At 34.4% G+C, this 25284-nt stretch overlaps 1 protein-coding gene across 1 annotated transcript in view; it reads left to right on the forward strand.

Moving 5' to 3' along the window:
• Positions 1-25284, forward strand: part of VTA1 (vesicle trafficking 1) — a 57294-nt gene that overhangs the window by 26066 nt on the left and 5944 nt on the right. The window contains exons 5-7 of the mRNA XM_033103412.1: positions 12420-12528; positions 18334-18507; positions 23609-23689. Coding sequence (XP_032959303.1) covers positions 12420-12528; positions 18334-18507; positions 23609-23689 — 364 coding nt within the window. The remainder of the gene's footprint in view (positions 1-12419; positions 12529-18333; positions 18508-23608; positions 23690-25284) is intronic.

Raw genomic sequence — 25284 nt, forward strand, 5'->3', positions numbered from 1 at the left:
TCCTTTGTAGTCTTTAGTTTAGGTTTAATGCTGCTAATTAAGGAAGAATATGAAAATCGCTGGTAAAAAATAATAAAACCGCTCTTATCTAGTGAGTTTTTGCTAATTTGAAGGAATCAAATGAGTATGGTATGTTTTCCTCCTCTCACAGACCGTGTATTCTAACTCAGACAGAGAAGCAAAATAACCAACTATAATGATATGTGGTCTAATAATGATAAAATACACAAAAGGGATCCACTCCTACCACTGTGCTTAGATACTTCAGATATATTTTGTTTCACCTTTCATAACTATGAATTACAGTGAGAGAACTGAGGGTCAGAAAAATATAAGTGCAATGTTCCAAGATGTATCCCAGAACTGTGTTCTCAGACTCTTATAAAGGTCCAGCTTTTTTTTTTTCTTGATTTCCAATTTGTTGCAGACTGAATGTTTTGTAAAATACAAGTGATAATTGAATTACTAGAAAAAGTGAAACTTTAAAAAAGTCATGCAAAATACAAGTCTAATTTGTTGTAATTTTCCTAAATACTCTCAGTTCTGCACTATTTTGTCACAAACTGGAAAGCAGTTTGCAGACTGGTACTGGTTGTGGAACCACATTTTGATTAGCACTGATCTATATCCCTCTGTGGAAGACCCTAGGGATACTGTTTGTATCCCAATCTGAGACTGGCTGTGCTGGAAAAACAGGGCCACAACATGACTGGAGCAATTACATGTGTAGCTAGCTGTGAAGGAGGTAGTGTGTTTAAGGAATCAATTTGCACTGGCAGTTTCTGAATTAAGCAACATCTTATCACTAGCCTAGAAAACCATGGTAGAGTGAGGGAAATTGATCTAATTGCAGAAGCATGTGTTCTGTACACACCATGCCTTAGGTTTTCATGCTCTCACTGTATACTGAAGCTCTCATCCTTAGCAATTATAATAATAGGAAAATATGAGAGTAGTATTGTCTCTCTTACTAGAGTAGCAGTTCATTAAAATTGCCAAGAACTGTGTCCTGTACTTAATATTCAATTAATTGTGAATGAAAATTCCATATGCTGTTTCATAACTTATTTTTGGACAAGTTATTTGACTTATGTAAGCTTGTTCTCACATCTGTAAGATGAAGAAAATTGAAATACCTACTTCCTCAGATTATCCTGAGGATAAAATTAGAAATGCATGTAAAGCCTTTAGCAAAGTACTTAGCGTATAGTAAATGCTTAAAAAACATTAGTTCTTGCTTTTATTACTTGATGGATAATGTTCTAGTGTACTATATTTAGGAGGACATCAGCAAATACATGAAAATTTTAATGGAAACTTCTAAATTGCTCAATCTTGCATAGTTACTTAAGTTGAATTTATTCAGAAATAGTCATTATGTATTACTACTAACTATATTTGGAGTCCCAAAAAAGAGAGAAAAAATTTTTGAATAAATAGTGACCATAGATTTTCTAAATTGGGTGAAAAAACAGTTACAGATTCAAGAAGCTCAGTGAACCTCCAAGTAACAGAAATACAAAGAAAACCGTGTCTGAGAACATCATAGAAATTTAGCGGTGGAGGGTAAAATCTTGAAAGACCAGTCTTAGGAAACCACGCATTGTACATAAAGTCACAGTGCTCTGAAGGATGGGTGACTTCTCATTTTTCAACCAGTGATGGCAAGAAGATAATGAAATTAACGTATTTCAAGTACTGAAAGAAAAACAAAAGAAGCAAATAAACCCTGTCAACTTAGAATTCTATGTAGCGCAAAGGTATCCTTCAAACAATCAAGGTAAAATAAAAGACATTTTCAGGCAGATTAATTCATTGCTAGCAAATCTGCACTAAAGAACAGCAGAAAGGAAGTTTTTCAGTCTGAAGGGAAACCAGGTGGTGACTTGGATTTACAGGAAGAAAGTACACTAGACATAGGATATAGGTAAATATATAAAACTATATTTTCACTTTTCTTCATTTCTTTAAAAGATATATACTTGTTTAAATAAAAGTTATTTTAACTATACATATATATTTGGTAAACACAAAAGAAGGCAGGGAAAGGGAAGAGAGAGAAACAAAAACAGATGGTACTAATATAAAACAAATAGCAAATATTAGGCATGTATCAGTATGTACTATAAATGTAAATAGACTAATTTGAAAGAGATTTTCAGATTAGATAAAAAAGTAAGCTCTAACTTTGTTATTTACAAGAAACACCCTTTAAATACAGAGACACAGATATTTTGAAAGGATGGAAAAAGTATTTGATGCAAATAGTAAGTAAACAAAATCCCAAGTGGCCATATTAATATTCGACAAAGTCAACTTGAAGAAGATCTGTTATTAGAGGTAAAATGGGACAGTTTAGTTCATCAAGAAGATACTACAGTTAAAAGTGTTTGTGTACCTAATAAGAGAGTTTCAACCCATATGAAACAAAAATTGATGGAAATAAAAGAAAAATAAAGATAAATTCCTCATCATGGTTGGAGAGTTTAATACACTCTCCCCCTCAGTCATCGGCAGAACAAGTAGTTTAAAAACAGTAAAATTAACTAAAATGAATAGACTGGCCACATCAAATATTGGCTAGAATGTTTAAAAACAAGAGCTTTCATACATTGGTTGGTGAAAATGTTAGATGTCATTACCACTTTGGGAAAAGATTTGGCAGATTTTTGTAAAGTTAAACATATACCTACCTTTTGCCCAGCAATTCCTCCTTGGTGTTTATCCAAGAGAAATGAAAACATATGTCTAGAAAAAGACTTGTTCAAGACTGTTCATAGGAACTTTATTCATAATAGTCCAAAGCTGGAAACAACCCAGGTGTCCACCAACAGAGAAACTGATAAATAAGTTATGCTATTACTAAGATATAAAAAGGGACTGCTGATACACCTTACAACATGGATGAATCTTATAGACATTATGCTAAGAAAAGAAGACTCAAAAGAATACAAACTGTATGATTCTGTTCATATAGAGAACTATAATAGACAGATCTGGTGAAAAAAAATGAGGGTTTTTTTTGGAGGGGCAGGGGAAATTGATCTGAAAAGGGATATAAAGGAACTTTCTGGGGAACTTAGTGTGGTTATATTTTGATAGGAGTATGTTTTACACAGGTTTATCTGTCAAAATTCATCTAATATTCACTTAAGATTTGTGCATCATCTTAAAGTATATCAGTTTTACCACAAAAACTAAATATTGAACTGTTGTTTGTAGGTTTGTTTTTTCTTGATGGTATTCGGCTGTCAATTCTAAAACTGCCTACTCTATTCTAGGATAGAGCAAATGAGTAAATATATTGAGGGAGCCAGGTTTCTCACTTCTGGGTAAAGAAGTTAAAATATAGGATAGGAAAGTATTACATTGTATTGTGTTGGATTGGAGTTGGAGAAGTCCATATTCATTTGTGCTTTTAAATATATTAAATAAATGGAGCAAAATAGATATATGTATATACGAGGTTAGACAATTAAGTTCGCGAACTATAACTATGTGTATGCAATTGTCTTTGTTCTTAGAAAATACATAATGAAAGCATAATGGTCACAGTGACTTCCAACTTACTCTAAATGGTGCAAAAAATGCATATATAAAAATAGATTGCATATTAATATATGATATATATGCATATATGATTGATAAAACAGAAAATGTAAACAATTGGGGAACCCGAGTGAAAAGTATATGAGAGTATCTTGTACTATTTTTAAAACTTTTCTCTAAAAAGCTATTTCACAAAACTTTTTTTTTCTTTTTGTTTTAAAAGATAATGTTGGCTCCTTTCCTTTCCTTTGGATTAGGTATTAAACAGTTAATGTCCATCCCATCTTTCAAAATCTTTTAGAATGTACATTCTAATGGGAATATACATCCAAATATTATTATAAAAATAGTAGTTAAATTTAAGTGTTTGTGTGTCATAGTTAGGATGTTTAGTACAATTTTACCCTCATTTTTAAACTCATTTTATAAGATTTCAGTTGTTTTGAAAAATATAGAAGACTGAAAATGTTGAACCAATCTCCATCAGGAAATGCATGTACTTTGTGATTATAAATACTTCAATATTTGAGTCATTGGTAACAATAAATTTGTTGAATATGTGTTTTTCAAGCATTTCTTACTGTATTATGTCCAGAGTTCCTGGGAGTTATATAGAGCCCTTATTTTTTGTTTAATATACTTAGGAGAATTGAGGGACTAAGTGTATTAATGTGTTATCTCTGATATTACCACCAAGTTAGAGGTTAGTAATCTGTTTGGTATCACTAACTACTTTGAAATGTTTTTAAAGCTATGGGTTCTTTGCCACACATATGTGTATTTATTGTATTTTTGCTTATAATTCGGGGTTTGGATGGACACACTCAACTCTATCCACTGACCTTTTCCTGCAAGCCTACGTCAAACTATACTCAAGATTGATATTCACATTTATTCATTAAAAAATGATTTGTTCCAGTTTTTCACAGTGTGGTTTCAAGATAGCCAGCTTCACAGTCATTTTGGGTACTGGATTTTTAAAAAACAAACAAACATGGATTCCAGAATCTAATTTCCATTCATTTATTCACAAAATTCTTGTTACGTTCTACAATAAGTCAAGAACGGTTCTAGGTGCTAGTAATACGGCAGTGGGTAAGATCCGTGCCCTCATGGTAATCACACTCCTCTGGTGAAAACAGACAATGAAGAAATTAATAAATAAAATGCATGTCAAATGGTAAGTGGCAAGGAGAAACTCAAGGTAGGGATAAGAGAGTCAATTTAAATAAGATGGTTGGGGAAGACCTCATTGAGAAGGCAACATTTTAGCAAAGCCTTGAAGAAGATAAGGGAATGAGTCATACACATGTTCCAGGAAGAGGCAAGAGAAAGTGGTTTTGAGCTATAAAGGTTACCTGTTTAAGAAAGAGCAAGGAGTACAACATGGCTGAAACAGGAGTGAGTGAGAGTAATCGGAAGTGAAATTTGGGAGGGGAAGTTCAAACAGAATTGATAGGCTTTGGCTGCTATTTTTAACGTGTTATTCCTTTTCTTGTAATGAGCAGGGGTGGAAATAGTACCCGTTAGTACATTATTAAATAATAAAACTTAGAGGTGCTGATGGTTGAGACCAGAATTTGCAGAAGACGACATGGTGAGAAGTGGTTAGACTCTGGATATATTTTTAACGTAGACCTGACAGAATTTAAAAGAGCATTGGTGGAATGTGAGAGAAATAGAGAACTCAAAAATGACTCTAAGGGTTTGAATGGAGTTGCCGTTTACTGACATGTGGAGGAATAATTTTGTAGGGGAAGATCTGAAGTTGGTTATGAACTTCGAATGTTTTGAATTATGAGAAATACAAATGAAATGTTGAGTTGACTGTTTAAGTCCTGAAGTTCAGTAGACAGGTCTGAGCATATGATGTAAATTTGGGAGTTGGCAGCATGAGGTTGTATTTAAAGCCAGTAGACTGGATGAGATCATCAAGGTAAAGTGTTGAAAGAGAAGTCTAAGAACTGAGGTCTTACGGCACTCCCCATTCTGGTGATGAGAAAGAATCCATCTGAAGGACTGAAAAAGAGCACCCATCGAGGCAAGGGTGCCTCACTGAGGCAAGGTCATCGAGGCAGAACACCTTAATATCCAGGAAACAAGGAAAAAGGGGGTTATGCAGAGAAGGAAGTGATCAACTTTTCATGCTGATTCAGTCAAGTAAGATGACATCTAAGCTTTGGATTTCGCAAGAGACAAGTAATCTGTAACCTCAACAAAAGCCAGTTGCAGTGCGTGCTGGGGATAAAAACTTGACAAGGATGGGTTCAAGAGAAAAATCCACGAAGAAGAGTTGGAGACAGCTAGTAAAAAGCATTCTTTTTCAAGGTGGCCTTTTGGTATGCTAATGGAGAAAGATTTATGTCATATTTTCCATAGTTTAGGCCAGGAATTTCTTTTTTTCTACCCTCATGTGATCCTTATATGCACCGGGTTTGAGAACCCCTGCTCTAGCCTATGGTGGTGTTTCTACCTAGTCCTTCCTCATGGTAGCAAGCCCAAATGATTTAAAAATTAAATGACTCTAGTGGCCAAATTTGCAGTTGTCAGTGATTCTCATTAATCCAGTTACAAAACAGGAACTTAAAGGCCAGGGACAAAAGTAAAAGTTCTTTTTGTAATTCCTGTTTCCCAGAAAGGATGTCTAATCAGTTAAAAGGAGTTAAAAGATTTAAAAACTATTGATATCTTGAAAATGTCCTCTTAAAATATTATTTAATATCTAGCATCCTTTATTTTAAAGAACAAAATCAAATTAATTTTGAGTTACAACTGCCAAAATTTTCTGCTAAATGTAAGCCCCTGTTTACAGGGGTATCTTGGAAGTAGGGAGGAATAAAAAAATTAAACTGTTGTGTTGATTTATCCTCTGGAGAAATTTTTTAAAAATGTATTTACTAAAGTGAATGCATTTCATGTTGTAATAATGTTTTTTTAAAGTTTACGTACGAATGAAGGAACCCAAAGTAGTTTAAATGTCTCTTCACAGTCCATTCTAGGAAATTTAGGAATGAAGGGCCCTTCTACAGTCATTACAATACAACTTAACCCAACTAACGTTATTTCAGACCAAGGAAAATCAGTTATATTTTTAAAGCTTCCAAAAGAAGGCAAATTAAACTTTCCTAAGCAATTTATTTCTTTGCTTTCAGAATGATCCTTTTATATCTACCAGAGTATATCCTATATTAATAAACATTAAGTAGCTGACCTTTTAAAGCTCATTTTTTTCTTATTTCGTATGTTCTCATCGAAATTGTAATTTGCAGAATGGTAATTAGCTTGCCAAGGCAGCCCTGAATTCAATGGCTGGCTTCACTGCTTAATAGTGTCACCTTGGTTAAGTCACTTTACTTTTGTAGTGTCATGTCCTCATCTCTGTAATGATGGGATTGTAAAAGGCTAAAAGAGAACGATGAAGAAAATACGGACCTGAGGTACTATAAGTTCCACATTTAGTGATGAAAGTTATTGCTTGGCTTTGACATTGGGCTCTAAAACTCAGGCTTACCCTGTTCATCCTGTTATTCCCAGCACTTAGCATGGTGCCTGATGTGATTAAATGATGAATAACTTGACTTGGTGGAAATCAGGGAGCTTCCTAAGAGAATAAACATGTGAATTGAGTCTAAGGGAAGAGACAACTTACTTGGCAGAAGAAGAAACCATGTTAGATTGAGAATAGCATGAGAAAAGACTGCAGGTGAGACAAGCACATCTAGATTGAGGGGAAATAGTGGAAAATAAGACTGAAGCAATGTTCACATGTGGAAGGCCTGAATGCCATGTTAAACCATATCTACACTGAGCCAAACCTAACACTGTCTCAGGGTCTTATCAGAGTAAAATGTGACCTGCCTAAATCTCAAGGCTATTGTGTGGACCAAGTAAGAGAAAAATGTGTGGAAGTGCTTTATAACCTGCTGTTGTTACGTGCTGTTGAGTCAGCTCAGACTCCCGGTGACCCATGAACGAGTGACGTCCACAGTGTCCTGTCCTCACAGCCCCGCTCAGCTCCTGTAGTCTCATACCTGTGCTTCCTTTATGGAGTCAGTCCATCTCATATGTGGTCTTCCTTTTTTTCTGCTGCCTTCTCTTTTCCCAACATTATTACCTTTGCCAAAGCTCCCTGCCCTCTCATGATGGACCCGAAGTAGGACAGCTTCCATTTTGTCATTTTTGCCTTCAGTAATGTTTCAGGCTCAGTTTGCTCTAGGACCCACTTACTCATCTTTCTGGTGGTCCAGAGCATCTGTAGAGATTTCCAGTGAATCACTTTTTCTTCCTATCAGCCTTCTTCACTGTCCAACTTGCACATCTGTACAATTGGGAATGTGAGGGTGTGGATAATTTTAGCCTTGGTCTCTAATGATACATCTTTGCTCTTGGTGATCTTCCCTAATTCTCCCATTGTTGCCCTTCCAAGTCTTTTGATTTTTTTTTTTTTTTGCCTGCAGTCTCCATTTGAATTGATGACTGAACCAAAGTAAGCAAAGTAACAATTTTGATATCTTCGTTGTCTATGTTAAAGTTGTGTATTTCTTCTGTAGTCTGGATTTTTGTCTTGATGTTCAAATGCAGTCCTGCTTTGTAAAGTACTATAAAGAGTTTAGCCCCAGACTTTAATTTTTTCTTGGATTTAGCTTATTTATTCAGCTAGTCTCTAATGTATATTTTCCACCCATGGCAAATTCATTTCTTAACTTTTATTTCTGAACATTCCATTTATTTCTGCCTTTCTGATTTTGCTGATACTTTTCCTTCTCCCCAGGATAGTCTTACTACTCCTTTCCACCTTTCGCATCATCCTGCAAGGCCAAACTGAAGCACCATTTACTTTACCAGCTAACCTTCATTATGTTCTTTTCCTTTATTCTCTGCACTGTTCCATGTACTTATTAAAGAAACAAGTTTAATACTTCCTACTTGCTGAATTTATATGTATATAATTTTAGTTCCATATCCATGGCAAGATGATCAGCTCCCTAAGAGCAGAAACAATATATTGATTTATTTTATACCTAATGGCCCCATATTGTCTAACTGAAGGTTTTAATAGCCAATATTTATTGAGCCTAAAAAATGTTGAGGTTAATTGTACCTTAGGTTTCCCTCATAAGAGGGAAACTTTAAACCACTGGAAATTTCAGGTATGTAATTATCTCCATTAGTTTAAATTGCTATAGCATAGGTTAATAATGAACAGTTTAAAATGATACAGTGAATTCAAGTGGACATGCAAACCTAGAGACTCTAAGTCTGATTATAATTCAGCATTTGTAGACTTTCAATCCCAATTGTCCATGATTTTGAAAAAGTCAAACTAACCTGGAAAACCAGTGTCCTAGTACATGCTCTTTGTTTTCAAAGAATGGAAGGGAAGGAAGGGAAAGTTGAACCATATGATATTGCTACTTCTGTAGGTCAAAAACAGTCAAACACTAGAAATTGCAAGCCTCTCTAACTATAATAAACTTAATTGAATTTCCTAAACACAATAGTCATTATAGTACTACCAAAGAGATAATAAATCTGTGTGTTGAACAGAATGACTTTCATCAAAATCGATTAAGCTATCATGAATGAGAGATGTATATATTTGTTGAGCAACTACTATGCACTGTCCACAAAGCCAAATGCTTGGTATATCGTAAACAACAGACAAACATAGACCTGGCCTTTAATGAGCTAGTATTCTAGGGTATGTGTGTTTTGGGGCTGGGGGAGGGGTTTATAAATATATAAAAATGTGTGATTTTAAATTGTGATGAACATTATTAAAGAAAACGTGACAGGATTCCTGGGAAGTTCCACCGTATATTGGGAAGTCACGAAAAGGTTTCTGAGGAAGTGACATTTGATCTGTGAAGAATGAGTTGAGTAGGAGTGAGTTAGCTGGGTGAGAAAAAGGGGAAAGGGCCAGAAGAAAAAGATTGTGTGAGCCTTGGCATGTTTAGGAGTAGAAAGGCTGCCAGCATAGCTACTGTATTTTGCTGTGTATAATGCACTCCCGTGTGTAATGCGCACCCACATTTTTGGCCCAAACTTTCAGGGAAAAAATCTTGTTTTAATTTTTTAATTCAAATTTTCATTTGTTTACATTTAGGGACTTGTTTTTTGTATTATAAAGGAATTTTAACATTTATTTTTTAACATTATGGTACAGAAATTTTATGTAACAGATAATTACAAAACACAAGAACAGATACAAGGTACAAGAAATTTTATGTACCGGTGACAAATTTATGATATTTACACATCATAGAAGGCCAAGAATTCTATCGTTGCAAGTTTGTCATAAGTTCAACAAAACAGATTATCGTATTCCAGGGTATTATTTTGCATACGAAAATCATTGTTGATTTCTACAGTTACACTTTTAATTCATAAGCATAAATAAAAGAATTAAAAACATTTATATAGATACAGAATTAGTACTACCCATGTATAATGTGCATTCTTATTTTTCCCTCACAGATTTGGGCAAAAACGTGCACATTATACATGGCAAAATATGATAATCAGTAGTGAATGGATGGAGTAGGTACATAAAAGGAAGTTGGACAGTCAAGAACCAGATAGAATATAGTCTTTAGCCAGAATTAGAGTTTGTTTTGTAATTTAAGTGCCTTGGGAAGCCATTGAAAAGATTAACATGAGTGGATTTAAATTTAGAAAGATCATTCTACTCTTGAGTACAGGACGAGGGGTTGTGTGGTGGGTGGGGGTAGGGCAAGAATGTAAGTAAGGGGACAGATTAGGGAGGTGTTGCAGAGAAAATGGGGCCCTGACCAAATCATTATATGTTTCAAAAACATAATCAACTGGATTCCTGACAAAGTAGATGAGGGAGCGGGGGAAGAGACAAAGGATAAGAGAAATCTGCTAAAAATGAGTCCCATACATTTCTGACTTGGGGGAATAAAGTTCGCTGAATAGAGGAGAACTGGTTGAAGGAATGGAGAACAGTTTGGAACAAATTTAAGTTGTATTAAGATATCCAAGTAGAGATGTCACGTCAGTTGGATATTTGTGAAAAACAAATTCTGGCTAGATACATAAATTTAAGAATAATAAAGATACAGATGGTATTTAAACCATGGGAATGAATGAATATGGAGTGGTAAAATAAACCATATGACAGGAACCCTGATGCTTGTAGGAATCTGGTAGGTAGTGCAATTAATAAAGACAGCCCACTGGGATGTAATAAATGACAACTGATATGGTGTGTGAACTGGAGAGGGAGAATGAGAGAGCAGGAGGAGAGAATGAACGAATGGGAATGGATATACTTCATCCAATGGAGACTGCTCTACTTAGTTCAGATAATAATTATCAAGTTAATGTGGGCCCAGTGTTTCCATATGTTCCATTTTTTAAAAGAATTTAGGAATTTATATTTTCTTTGGGTTGTCTAGTATTATGTGGAAAACAATTCATATTTAAAGTTCTATATGAGTCAGCATTGATTGAACCCACCAGTTTAATCTCTTTTGTAGAATAGAGAACAGAAGATTATTTGGAAGTCAGATAGAGGATTAGCAGCCAGAGGATTTAGGAGGGAAACCAGGAGAGTAGTGTCATAAAAACCAGAAATAGAGAATGTTTCATAAAGATTGGAATGGTTCAGTGTTTAATATGCTACCTGAGAGGTTTGGTAAAATTGTAACAGGGTGGATGGAATGCTTTTGTTCTCTCCTCTTAATCTTACCATAAATTCTAACCTGCATTTCTTCCAGGGCCTTCAGGCAAATAGTTCTAATTGACTAGAGGAATTCTGCAAAAATAGCCTCCTGAATAGATGGGGAAGGATATGCAAAACAATATGAAGGTTTATCAAAGATTTATAGGCATCTCCCGACCTGACTCAGATCAGCAGGGGTCCGGAATATCAAGAACTGGACATAAAGAGATCTGGACATTTCCCTGCTCTTCCTTGGATCCCACCCCTTGCCACGCCCATTCTCCCTTCCCTTGACGTAAAAGAAGCCTGAATTCTGGGCTCTTAAGATGAATTTGAGACACCCATTAGGTCTCTCATCTCAGTTGGTGCCTTCTCGACCAATAAACCTTTCCTTATTCCAAACTCAGACGTTTTGAGTTTTGGCCTTTCAAAGCGTAGGGCACATGGGCCTTGAACTAGTAACAAGATGATGCCTGGAAAGTGTCCCTTGGATTTGCCAGTAAAAGTAGGTCTTTGGTGACATTAGCAAGAGCAGTTCCTAAGGTGAACTGACGACTTAAGTGAGGCTGGCACATGTGGGCTCCCCGCCATTACAAGGCATGGGCACATTCAAATTTTCAGACCTTTTGTTTGATGACAACAAGCACTAAACCGAAAAGAAATAACGTAACTAAGAATCCAAGATGGTAAACAGTATACTACAGGTTAAAAGGTGAAGTTTGCCTAGCTGTCTGTCTAGTGTTTATTTGCTTTAACCATTACATCATTTTAGTTTTTGTTCTCATAGATTTGTGTAGATCTGTTTTTTCCTCTGTAGCGAAAATAGTTCAGTCTGTTGCTATTTTATATTTAACTTTAGAATTCCTTAGCCTACTTCTCCCCTGTGCATAAGGGTTTCAAGTTTTCCTGGAAGGATACTCCTGTTGGAGACCTCTTTTGAAATACAAAACCAGAAGAGAGAACTAGGCATGAAATGTGAGGAAGATAGCTTTTCAAGAAGTCTGTCCAGTCCTAGACATTGGTAGAATCCAGTGGTAGGATGTGGAGGGTATCAGACTCTTTTAGAGCTATACTGTGAAAAAATGGGTTTAATCTCAGAAATAGGTAGAGGTTATCATAAATGTATATTTTTATTTGACTTTTTTATTTCAGTCTAATAGTGATATAAAAATATTTCTTTTAGAATGTGAAACACAGAAAGTATGCAAGGTGGAAGGCAACATATATCCATAATTGTTTAAAGAATGGAGAGACTCCTCAAGCAGGGCCTGTTGGAATTGAAGAAGATAATGGTATGTATTTATTTATCTAAGTAAAATGGTTTAATAGAATCATAATTGTTCAGTATATTATTATTCAAAGTTTTCAAAAGGAACCATATAATTTTGTTTCTGCCATAAGGTCCAAAATCCATGGAAATTTTCCATGGTATAAAATCATAAATTTAGGGACTGAGAGATTAAGGCCTAACTCCTGTAACGTCTGACTTTGTCAACAGAATGGCTTTGCTGTCTCCTACCTCTATTCATATAATCCATTTATAGTTACAAAATTACTAAACAGGCAGACCATTTATAATTTATAAAATATTTCCCAACCACCAGGAACACTATTATTATCTATGTATCTAAAGTTTTATTTGGGGGTGGTGGTAGTAGGTATTACATTCACATGTTTCAAAATCTATAGGGCATATAAAAAATATGAAGTGAATTTCTCATTTTCACCATATCCCTCATCTTCCCAGATCGTACTGAAACCCAAATAAGTAATTACTCTTTCAAATTTTTTGGGTATCGTTACAGAGATTATTTTTTATGAATTTACAACTAAATAGGAATATATATCCTCCCTTTTTTTTACACAGTTAGTAATGTACACAGTTCTGCAACTGTTTTTTGTTGTTGTCGTTGTTTTTACTTGATATATACATATATATATGAAAATTTCACCGTCATGTAATAAGTGGTTTTATAAAATTAAATTGTGAAAAAATAAGGGTCTCATTTTTTTCATTTGGCCTTTCAGTTAGTGTGTGATGGAAAAGAAAAGGAAAAATGTTTATCACTTACTTATTTTTCTTGATTAGACATATAGGAAATAAACTGTGACAAGGAGAAACAACCACTGTTCTCTGAATTAAGAAAATTGCAAATGATTCTTGCATTTTGTTATACAACTTTTAGGTATATATGAAGATGATCATCAAATGCATGAGTTGGTAAACTTTTTCTTAAAGGGTCAGATAGTAAATATTTTAGGATTTTAGGTGATGTGATATGGTCTTTGTTGCAACTGTCCAACTCTGCTCTTAGAGTGCAAAAGTAGCCACAGATTATATGTAATCAAATGAACATGTCTGTGTTCCAATAAAACTTTATTTGTAAAAACAGGCAGCCAACCTACTGGCCATAGTTGGCCAGCTGCAGTCTAATATATCTCCTAAGATCTGTTTTTATAGTGAATTCTCTTAAAAGATTGCTTAATACTGAACCAGCTTTACATTGTGTTGTAAACCCCACGTGGCCATGATTTTTTTATTATTATTATTATATTGATGGATTCAATTCATTACTACGATATCATTTAGGATTTTTGCATTGACACTCATCAGTAAAATTGTTCTAAGTTACTTTTTGATATTAATGTTATACTTTATAAATATAATCTGATGGTTTCTATTGTTTTTCTATGTTTTGGACATTTTAAATAGCCTTGGAATTACATTTTCTTTAAATGCTTCCTAGAATTTTTTGTGAAACCAACTGGCCCTGGTACTGGGGATGGCTTGTTGACGCTATTCTATGGAAATTATTCCTGTTAGATTTTTTAAGTTTCCTCAATCGGTGTCCAGTGAATGAATGTGCACTGATGAATGATATTTTAGTTCTTTTAGGCCATTTTAGTAATTTCTCCATATGCGTGCTCTCTTCACAATTTTTCAGATCATAATTATGTTGTGGTTCTGCCTGGTCGTATACTTAGTATATGTACAATGTTGTATAAGTATCCACTGACAAAATATAAAAGTTGTGGTCCAGCATTTCCATATATAATTTAAGAATAAGTGGGTGGCTAATAAGCACATGAACAGATCCTGGAATCTTTAGTCATTTGGGAAAACCAAATTAAGATTGCAGCAAGATAGTCCACACACCTACTAGAATATATGGCTAAAATTTAACAAGCTGATAGTACCAAGTGCTAGCAAGAGTGCCAAGTAGCTAGAACTCTCATTAGTGGGAAAAGAAAAGGAAAACGGTTTGTCAGTTTTGTATAGAGTTAAAATTACACTTAGCATAAGCTCTAGCATTTCCACTCCTATGTATTTATTTACCCAAGAGAAATGCAAATATATATTACACAAAGACTTGTTTGTAAATGTTTATAGCACCTTTATTTGTAATTGCCCAAAACTGAAAATAATCCTGATGCCATCAATTAATGAATGGATCAACAAATTGTGGAACAACCTTATAGTGGAATAGTACTCAGCAATTAAAGGAATTGTTGATATATGCAACAATATTGATTGATTTAAAAAGTATTATGCTAAGTGAAAGAAGCCAAACAAAAGGCTACAGTACTGTATGATTGCACTTATGTAACATGCTGGAAAAGGTAATGCCCTAGGGACAGAACTCAGATCAGTGAGTGTCTCAGGCGAAGAGAGGGGATTTACTACAAAGGAACATGGGGAAAAGGTTTTCAGATGAGGGGAATATTCCATTAGTGACTATGGTGGTGGCTGGTTATTCATTGTATAATTTTGTCAAAACTGTATCCCCAAGAAGTGTAAATTTTACTGTATGTAAATTATACCTCAATAAACTTGCCTTTAAAAGACAAAAACAAAATGGAAGTGGGGAAGACTGGAAAACCTTTGTATTTCATTTATTCGTTTAGAGGACTATTTAGAATTTTATAATGCCACTCAATGACAAAGGCGCACTGCAGTTTTACATATGAATACTCTGTGTAAATTATTTTGCAGTTCATTGTCTAGAGATACAAATGTCCATGCAATATTTCAAGTTCAACTTTTTGCTATCTGTTCCTGAAGCACAGTTCATGATAATGCCCTTGTCTGATCTTTAAAATCTTTTTCACATCGGATGCTTATAATCATCTTACATAATGAATGCATTGCATTTTTATAGTGCCTTAAATCTTATAAATCATTTTCACATATCTCATACCTTCAAAAATCCCTAAGAGATAGTTTATGCTCTTCCTGTCTTACAAAGGAGGAACTTGAGGTTCCACATGGGTTTGAGGCCAACCTCAAAGAACCACAGGTCTTTAGAACCACAAAGAAGGAAAGCTAGAACATGAGCCTTGGTCTTCTTACTCTAAGTTCTGTGCTTTTTACACTAACACTACAGCATGAATAATGTAATATATTGTTCTTAAGTGTTTAAAACGGACTATTATACAACATGGTTATGTTTCTGGGTTACTCATCATGATATTGGAATTGGATTTTTTTTTTTTAAAGCGTATTGCCGCAACGCTCTTTCTTTTTAATTTAATACTTTAGAATGTTTTACATATTTCATTTCCTCCTTTAATACTGACTATAATCAGGAATGTTTTATGTCAGTCCTACTGTTTACAAGTGTCCACAAGAAAACATCTATGACCTTTAGCCTACCAAGCAAGACTTACCACGATCTGGCACCGACCTACTTTACCGGTTTTATTTCCTACTCCTGTCTCCTATTGTCTTCGTTGGCTCGGGCTGCCATAACAGAACACCATAGACTGGGTGGCTTAAACAACAAGCATTTATTTTCTGATAGTTCTGGAGGCCGAAAAGGTCAAGATCAAGGTTTGGCACAGTTTGGTTGCTGGTCAGAACTTGCTTGTTGGCCTTCAGACAGCCACCTTCTCTCTGTTCTCACATGGAGAGAGAGATCTCTTTTCTTATAAGGCCACAGCTCTATCAGATTAGGGCTTTATCCTTATGACATTATTTAACCTTAGTTACCTTCAAACGTCTCCAAATGCAGTCACATTGGGGATTAGGGCTTCCTGTGAATTTGGTGGTTGGGTAGGGAGGCAGAGTTTAGTCCATAATAGCTATTTAAACCCTTGATTATAACCACAGAAGTTAAGAGCCAGAAAGGACCTTTGTCTCTTTCTTTAGTTAAAATCATTTCTCCTTCCTAAAATGCTCATCTTGCTTTACCTATCTGATCCTGTCTATTTGATGATCTTTCCTTCATCTGAATTTCCGCAGAGCTACTTTATGAGTGTGTATGTATCTCTGTATATAAAGTCTTGTAAAATATATAGTATTTAATAAAGTATTTACTAGTTCTGTTTTTGTTTTATTTGAAACTTTATTTTATTAGGCACATACACCTTTATAATTGTTTTTGTTGTTGATTACCTAACCTTTTATCGTTATGAAACATCCCATTGTATCTCTGTTAATATTCCTTGACATGAATTCTGTTATGTCTGTTATTGAAATGAACACTTCAGCTTTTGTATGTTTGGTATTTATATAGTGTATCTTTTTTCATCTTTTTAAACATATCTGAGTCTTAATGCATATAGGTGTTTTTGTTTTTCAGTCAACATCCATCTTCAAATTAATGTTTAGTCCATTTACATTTAACATAATTATTGCTATAGCTAGATTTAAGCCTAGTATTTTTGCCATTTGTTTTCTGTTAGTTCCATCTGTTTCTGTTCTCTCTTACAGATTTCTTTTCTCTAGTGAGTTTTTCCTTTTTCATTCATTATGACGACGTTTTTCTCTGTGGCCCTGAAACATATTTATAGTACCTGGTTTTAAGTTATTTTCTGTTAATTTTTCACTACCTGGGTCATTTATGGGGTCTATTTGTATAGACTCTGTTTTTTATCTGACTCTGGTCACATTTTCCTTGCCCGCCACCCTCCCAATATTTCTATTATTTTTTATTGTTGATAAACAATCTCGTGCCTCCTCTACATTCTGTTCTCTTCCTCTGCAGGGTTTTGATTCTTTAATAGGCAGTTAACTTGCCTGAACTCAACCACTACCCCTCTTTCTTTCATCTTTAAGGCTTTGCTTTCTCCAGGACCCCTAGAATCTTCCCTGAGTGTGCATGAATAGTTCAGGGCCATACAGGTATTTAGTTGGGATTCATACACGCATTTTAAGCCTCACTTTTCTGCAACACTTTCTTTTGCACAAACTGTTGAGTGCCCTCAGGTGAAAAGCCACATGAAAGCAAATCTTACCTGGTGAGATTTCCTTTCCCAAGGTTCACCTTCACTCTAGTTTCTGCCAGCGTTTGGTCACTCTCCAGTGCCTTTAAATAGTAGTTTGTTTGCTCATTTTTTTCTTCTCAGAATGTATAAATGTTAGAGTTCTCTAATATAGGAAAAAATTACATTAGTGTATATAAGGTATAAATACATCTACAAGGTTACTTAGTACAATGTATATATCAGAGTAGTAGATAGATATTTTTGTTTGTATGATCAGACAGTTACTAAAAACTAGAACACGAAACAAATTTATTTCAGAAATATGTAGCTCTAGCTTGCATTTATTTTATTTTAAGATTCCCAAAAGTGGCTACTTGTAATTTTTAATAGACTACAAATTTAATTTTCTCAAAGTGTTTTCAAATTCAACTAATGATACATATTATATATTTTAAAAGTGTATTTCGCAACTTATATTAGTGAAGTCTCTTATTACTCCTTTCTGCTGAGATTGTTGAATGTGAAATTTCATTTCTTTGTTTTGTTGATTAACTGAATAATTTGGACAACAGACACCCAGGTAATTATTTAATAGCTAATAAACAATGGTTGTTTAGTAAAAGGCATCTGTCAGAAAACAGAGTTCTTATTGGATAGCATAAATATGTATTATGCCAAAAATGTCCTCAATTTTTCATAAGTTTAAAAAATGTGTTTAAAGGAAGTTTATCTTTAGGAAAAATATTTTAAGAGACACAGCCTGCTTATCTACTGCATTAAATGGAATTGCATTTGAAGGTCTGTTTGTCATGATTGTATAACAAAATTAGAGTATTTGGCATTGTTATTTCAAAATACCTAGTTTAAGATTGCATACATATGTTCAATAGATGTTGAAGAAAATGAAGATGTTGGAGCAACCTCTCTTCCCTCCCAGCCACCTCAGCCGCCATCTTCAACTTACGACCCCAGCAACATGCCATCAAGCAGCTACACTGGAATACAGATTCCTCCCGGTGCTCATGCTCCAGCTAATACACCTGCAGAAGTGCCTCACAGCACAGGTAGGAAATTAAAGCTCAACAAGTATGAGCATGAATAGTAACTGCACTTCTTATCATATCATATCTGAGCCTCATAATGATGGTCATAAAGCATAAGAGCTTTAAATTTCATTTGAACCCACAAAGAAAACATTAAATCCTTTCGTCGAAGTTTTAATATTAGTTGTATTTTAGTTTTATGAGAAATGACAGAACATTTACATATATTGATTACTAGTAATCAATATATTGATTACTTATATTTTATTAATAAGAATAGCTTCTATGCTTTTAGTGTGTGTTGCTGTGTTCTTTTTCTTTCCCTCCCATTCTTTCCCATTCAGTGTTGTTCAAGACTAGCATTGAGGTGGGGGAGGGTATTATAGGATGTGTCAGTCAGCATCCCACTGTGATAGCAAGATTCAATTTTTCCTGTCTCATTTCCTTAGGACCCTGTAGCCCTCAGCATAGGTGTTATTGGTGAAGGGGAGAAGACTTTGAGCCCTAGAATCTCAGTAGCACTGGAATCACAGACTAGTGAAAAGAGGGGGTTCAGGTTATTTTCTTTTTTAAGATTACAAACATGAGACTAAAAACAGAAGTCATATCTACTGTCTTGGAATAATTCAGGACTGCATATCTATATTTTCATAGGAGAAAGATCTGACAAAACTAGTCTCCAGTAAGTCCATGTCAGTAAAGATATTTTTTAAAATTGCAAAGAGATACTCTTCTATATACTTGTATTGTTGACATAGTACAAGTAGAAGAATATTTGAAACCATAATTTAAATCTTTAACTTATTTTAATTGTTTTACAAAAGGTATTCTTAAAATTTTACTTTTATTTCAGCATAAGTTTAATCTATGGTAATAAACTTTACAAACATTTCAAACTAATTGATAAAATGAGAGTCATCCTTTGAGTCCTGATTGCTACTATTTCTGTTATACAATGTGCCATTACTTCATTGACTTTTAGTTCACTTCAGTTTACCCAAACCATTTAGGTTGTTTTACGTACATTGAGTAATATTTAAAAGTTTTCTATTTTGACAATCTTAGCAGCAATTATGATTAGTCTCTTTCTTCCTATTTTAAAACTTTCAACCATAATCTACAAATATTGCTAATATTTTTGTCTTTAAGAATATTAATAAAGTAATAATTTTAACACTGGTCTCTTTTGTGTCATCATTCCGCATATTTTACCGTGACTTTTCATTGCTTTATGGTCTATGTGATGACATTAATAGGCAAACCAATCTGAATTAATTTTGTAAGTAAACTTTTATAGAACACTAGTTTAAATATTTCATTATCTTTTAGAAATATTCAGTATTTCCAGTGTAGAATAATAATATAAGCAAAACCAGCTACTTATGTGCATTTACCTTAGATGAACACTGTTTGAATGAATTATGCTAGTAAATTTAAACACTAATCAAGAGCCTCAAACACAAACATCCATATGGAGGAGTGAAGTGAAAATAAAATGCATTTTGGAGTCAAATAATATTGGTTATTAGTTTCTACCCCTTGCTAAACCACAAACTCAACTGTTTATTTAACTTCTTTCAACCTAGTTTTTTCCTCTTTCTAAAATGAAATTAATCACATTTCTCATGGTTATTTTAATTATTAAAGGGGAAAAGAATGAAAATTGACTAGTGCTGTGCCTAACAGAAAATCAGTGTTCAGCAAATTAGCTTCCTTTCCTTTTTTTTCCCTCTTCCTTCCTATTTCTATGCCAAAGAAAGATGGGGTATTTAATAGGAAGTTAATGAACACTTAAAATCATTTTGTGAATCAAGGGAAATGTCCCATTTGGGGATAGGATATGGCCTTAGAAAAAGATTACCTAAGGGGTATTGCTTTAGATAGTATATCTTAGGGCAGAGAATTGGCATAGGCATGTATACTTACATTTTATATGTAGACATACTATGTGTATATATGAAAGGGAAAGTATACGTCTAGTGGGAGGCTATGTTAGGTTGAATCACTACTTTTATACAACAAAAGTGAAAAAATATTGGTAGTTTCATATGTTCAAACTAGCAGACAGTATCTCCTGCTTAGAATATCTGTGACATAAAGATAGATATTAGGAGTTAGTCTTCTATTAGGAAATTTTCTGGCATGAGCAGTTCATTTAGATCAGTTAACTTCTGGCCTGATTGTTTTTCTCTCTTGTTCCTCAGATTGAGGACATAAAACTAAAAACTGGTGAATTTTTTAAGGATAAGGTCCTATCTTGTTATTTTATGCATTCTTACAGACTTAGCATTTAAATAATTATCCTATTTTATAAATTTATTCTTACAGACACTGTGTTAGATATTGCTGCCCTTAATTTATAGACAGTAAAGAAATTAAGCACTAATCTCCAGAAAACTAAATACAAACATACCTAGTAAGTGACAAAACTAGAATTTGAACCCAAGTCTTCCTGATTTCATGTTTTTGGCACCTTCCTTTTATGTCCCTTCCTTCAAGGAGCTAAAATTCTACCATATCAAAACCTACTTCTCTGATACATATTTCCCCCTAAGATTGGTTTGAGATATTGGAATATTCTCTTAGCTGGCAGAATTTTTTTTTCTATTATATTTAAAACAGGTTTTAAAAAATCAGTTTATAGTTGCCTAATAGAAAATGAAAAAAGATTTTTAGTTTATAAATATAGCAGATGTTTCCCCTCTTGCTCACTTTTAGAATGATTTATTTTCTCTCATATAAAAGTCCAGGATGCACTTTTATCAAAGGGAAATCCTTAAGATAGCTGAAAAGAATAGTGTGTACTAATATACAGTTTTTAGTTCTTCCACAGAAAAGCAAAGCGGGTGCAAAGAGAGCAAGGATGGTGATTGTTTAAACAGGCAAAGTGTTTTTGCCTCTTGTGCTTGAACCACTGTAGGATTTGATATAAGCAATACAGTATACTGTGTTTTCCGTCTCTTGAAACATACACATTTTACAGGAGGTAAATATAGAGGAAGAAAATCTCAGTAAAAGAATCTAAATAGGTTAAATAATAGAATTATTTTTTAATTAATGCAAGCCTTTTAATTATAAATGCAGCTCACCATATATATACCAGGGATGCCACAAAAATGTATACACGTCTTGTATTCATCTTTTGTATCGGTATACACTGGGGGTGCCAAAAAAAGGCATACAAGTGGGCACTTTGGTCAACGTTGCTCAAGCAGTAGATTGACGTAATCAGAAGTGTCTGGATGCTGATGGTAACCACTTGGAGCACCTCTTGTAATTGCAGAAGTCAAACGTGACTTGTATTCATCTTTTATTGGTATATACTGAGTATTACAATTTTAATACAGCTTTCCTTTCTTAATATGTGTATACATTTTTTGGCACCATACACACACACACACACACACACATATGCACACACACACATATACATGTATACATACACAGACACACACACAGACATACACACACACACAGTAGATAGGAATATTCAGGGCAGTATTATCTGTAGTAGCAAAAGATTGGAAACAACCTAAATGACCATCATTAATGAATGGCTTTATAAATTGTGATTTGTATATGAAATGGAACACAATGTAGCCATTAGGAAAAAAACAAGGCAGATGTGTGTGTGTGTGTGTGTGTGTGTGTGTGTGTGTGTGTGAGAGAGAGAGAGAGAGAGACAGACAGACATATTAAATGAGAAATGCACAGAATAGTACAGTATGCAGACATATCGCCATTTGAAAAACAAACACACGAACCACAGTGTGCCTCTCCAGAAAGAAAAGAATTTGTTTGGAAGATTTCAGTTTAGGGAAGAACACAATTTTTTTAGCAAAGAACATTTATTTTTAGACAGAGACACTTTGGACTGGACACACGTGCATGGAAAGGTGCCCTAGAAACTAGTGAGAGCACTAAAGTGGCCTGGAGTAGGAATAATAAATAGGCTTTTCACCTATATTTTTTGTACTGTTTAAAATTTGTACTTGACTTTTCATTTGTATCCCTTTGTACTTTAAAATTTTTTTAGTTCAATTTTTAGTTAAAAAGTAACATTTTCATGGCTTAATAATTCCAATGCCTTTAAAGTGAAACTAATTTGCTCTAAAACAAAATTAAATGAGATAAACTAGTGTATTTAGCCATTTTTTCTTTTCAGGTGGGAATGAGAAGGTTCTTCAAAGTCAGAACTTCGTACCTGCAGGCTATATTTTAGAACTTCAGTCAACCTTTGTGAAACCATAATAGAACTCTCACTGACTGTTTTTGTTTTCCTAGAAACTTCCCAATTTGTTTTCTTCCTTCTGTTCCTTTTTCACTCCAATGTCTTTCCCACTTTACCCTTGCTGCAAATTGCCTCTTCTAGTTTAACCTATTAGTTTGAGGCAAGTGAATCCTGCTTTTTTTTTTTTGAGTGCATTGATAGATGAATAACTTTTCTTCTTCATTTGCTTTCTTGCCTATTGAATCATTTGAGTCTCTTTGGAAAGTTTTAGCAGTTTGTGTTAATTTTTAGATGATTAATGTATACTTAGTACTACAAATATAGTGTATTACTTAGTATTAATCAAGGTGCTAATTGTCTACCGAATATGCCAGTCATGACAAGTTCTCACAGGACATCGAAACCAATTGCTTATTGAATATACAAAAACATCATCTTGAAAACACGTCAACTAGAAAATTTGGAATGTATAATTTGTAATTTCCTGAGTGATGAAATGGGACTTCATCCCGTATGTTAAACTAAATCATAATTATATCCTACCTTGTCCCTCCAATTAGTTGATAGGCTAAGAAATTAAAAGGAAGAGACTCTACTATTTATAGACATTGCTTTAATTGAGAAGCAAGTTGAAGTAGACATGACAAACAAAATATGTAATTGGAAATGTATGGCCAATAGCATGTATGTAAACACTCGAAATGTGTTTTCCTGCATATTTTCTAAACCAGCCTCCAACATCAAATAAGTATGTCAGATTAAGATTCACTAAGGTTTCAAGAAAGAAAGTAAATGATCTAATGAAATTCCTCCATAACCCTTTAAGTCCTTTCCTACTATATAATTAAGAATTGTAACACTTATAACCATTTGTGGATTTCTGATTTGCAGGTGTAACAAGTAATACTATCCAACCTACTCCACAGACTATTCCGGCCATTGATCCTGCACTTTTCAGTACAGTTTCCCAAGGTAAGTCAGCTGACTGTTTTACAAGATACAGTGTATCTCTTGCTTTGGGGTGTTGTTTTATAATTTTACTTTAGGATTGTCTAGGTAATTTGAAACATTTCTTTGAATGCCTGTGTTCACTAGATTCTCTAATGAGCCAAGATTGTTTCATATTATCTATTAAAAGTCCCCAAATCCAAACACATTCCCTTTTTTTGTAGTTCCTTTTTTCTTACATTGCTATGTGTATAGTGGCACAAACACGTAACCAAAGCTATCAGTGGTAGCTTAGATCAGTTTAGTTCAAGATTGCCATGTGTTTTGATTATGATTTTTCTCATCTGCAGTGAGTTAGTAGATTATCTAAGAAAAGAGGAACTGACTATATAATTGAAAATAAAAATCTCTGAGGATAATTATTGTGGTTGGTTGGTTCACAGGCTAGGTGATTGGTTTGTTGATTTTAAGCTTGCCTACCTTTCTTACTTGTGGTGTTTTGTTCTGTTTTGTTTTTACCCCAGTCCCGTTGTTGTGTTTATTTTGGTCTTTCTCATTCAGAGTTCTCTTCATATGTCTGATGAGATTTAGTCCTTTTTATTTAGAATACAACCTTGCTTTATTATTGTCAGTTGTGTTATTGGGTTTCCCTGATACTGTCTGCAGGTCTATTTCCCACATGAGCTTTCTGTTCTCCCTGTGTGAGTGGGAATTGGCGACCTGCCTCTCAGCCACGGAATGAGGAGAGCTTTTATTGGAAGGGGATGGGGGAGGGTGTCACATCTGTCTTGTGAGTCCTGGTATCATTATGAGCATAACATGAATTGTTTAAATTCTGTACTCAGTTCCTTTAATTCTGTACTCAGTTGACTTACTAGTCTGACAGCAAAAAGATTTATCTATAGTTGGTTCAGAATTTAATAAAGTTAGGGGAGAGATTGGAAGCATGTGCTTGTCTGAAGCAGAGCACAGTGCACTCTCTGCTGATAAGGTAATGGTGTCTCCAAGCACCGAGGGCTGTGCTGGAATATCATAGTCCATTTGAATGTAGTATGTTTTTTTACTTGTATTTAAGTGTATGAGTTACATTAGGTTTATTCCACTTTTCCTGGTTTTATCAAAAGTGGGTAAGTTATGAAGCGTAAGTGACCTTTGAATCTTGAAAGGTCTCATTTAAGACCATGTGTGTGCTTCACGGGGCCACATAGTGCTAAATAAGGTGTGAAGAATAGGTAGGACTGTATAATAAACTGGCAAATTACCCAAGAACTTGGTGAAAATATTTACGTTAGTCGACAGCCTCCCCAACGAATACTGTATTCCTCTATTAAACTTGGTTTTCAGATTCCCTCCCATAGTCCCACCTACCTGTAAAACCTATGCCTAAATTCTGATGCAAAGATATCTGAAAAGCAAGACAAATCAATGAAACAGAATAGGTGTCATAGTATGAGAATTAAATATAGAATTAATGATAACGGTGGCATTTGGATCAGTGTGGAAAGAATATGTATTCAAAAGTGATGTTAAAAGTGACGTCAGGGAAAAGTGTGTGTGTGTGTGTCTGTGTGTGTGTGTGTCTATGTGTGCGTGTGTGCGTGTGTGTGTGTTTATGATAA

The sequence above is a fragment of the Rhinolophus ferrumequinum genome, chromosome 3, assembly GCF_004115265.2.
Source record: "Rhinolophus ferrumequinum isolate MPI-CBG mRhiFer1 chromosome 3, mRhiFer1_v1.p, whole genome shotgun sequence".
NCBI classification, from domain to species: domain Eukaryota; kingdom Metazoa; phylum Chordata; class Mammalia; order Chiroptera; family Rhinolophidae; genus Rhinolophus; species Rhinolophus ferrumequinum.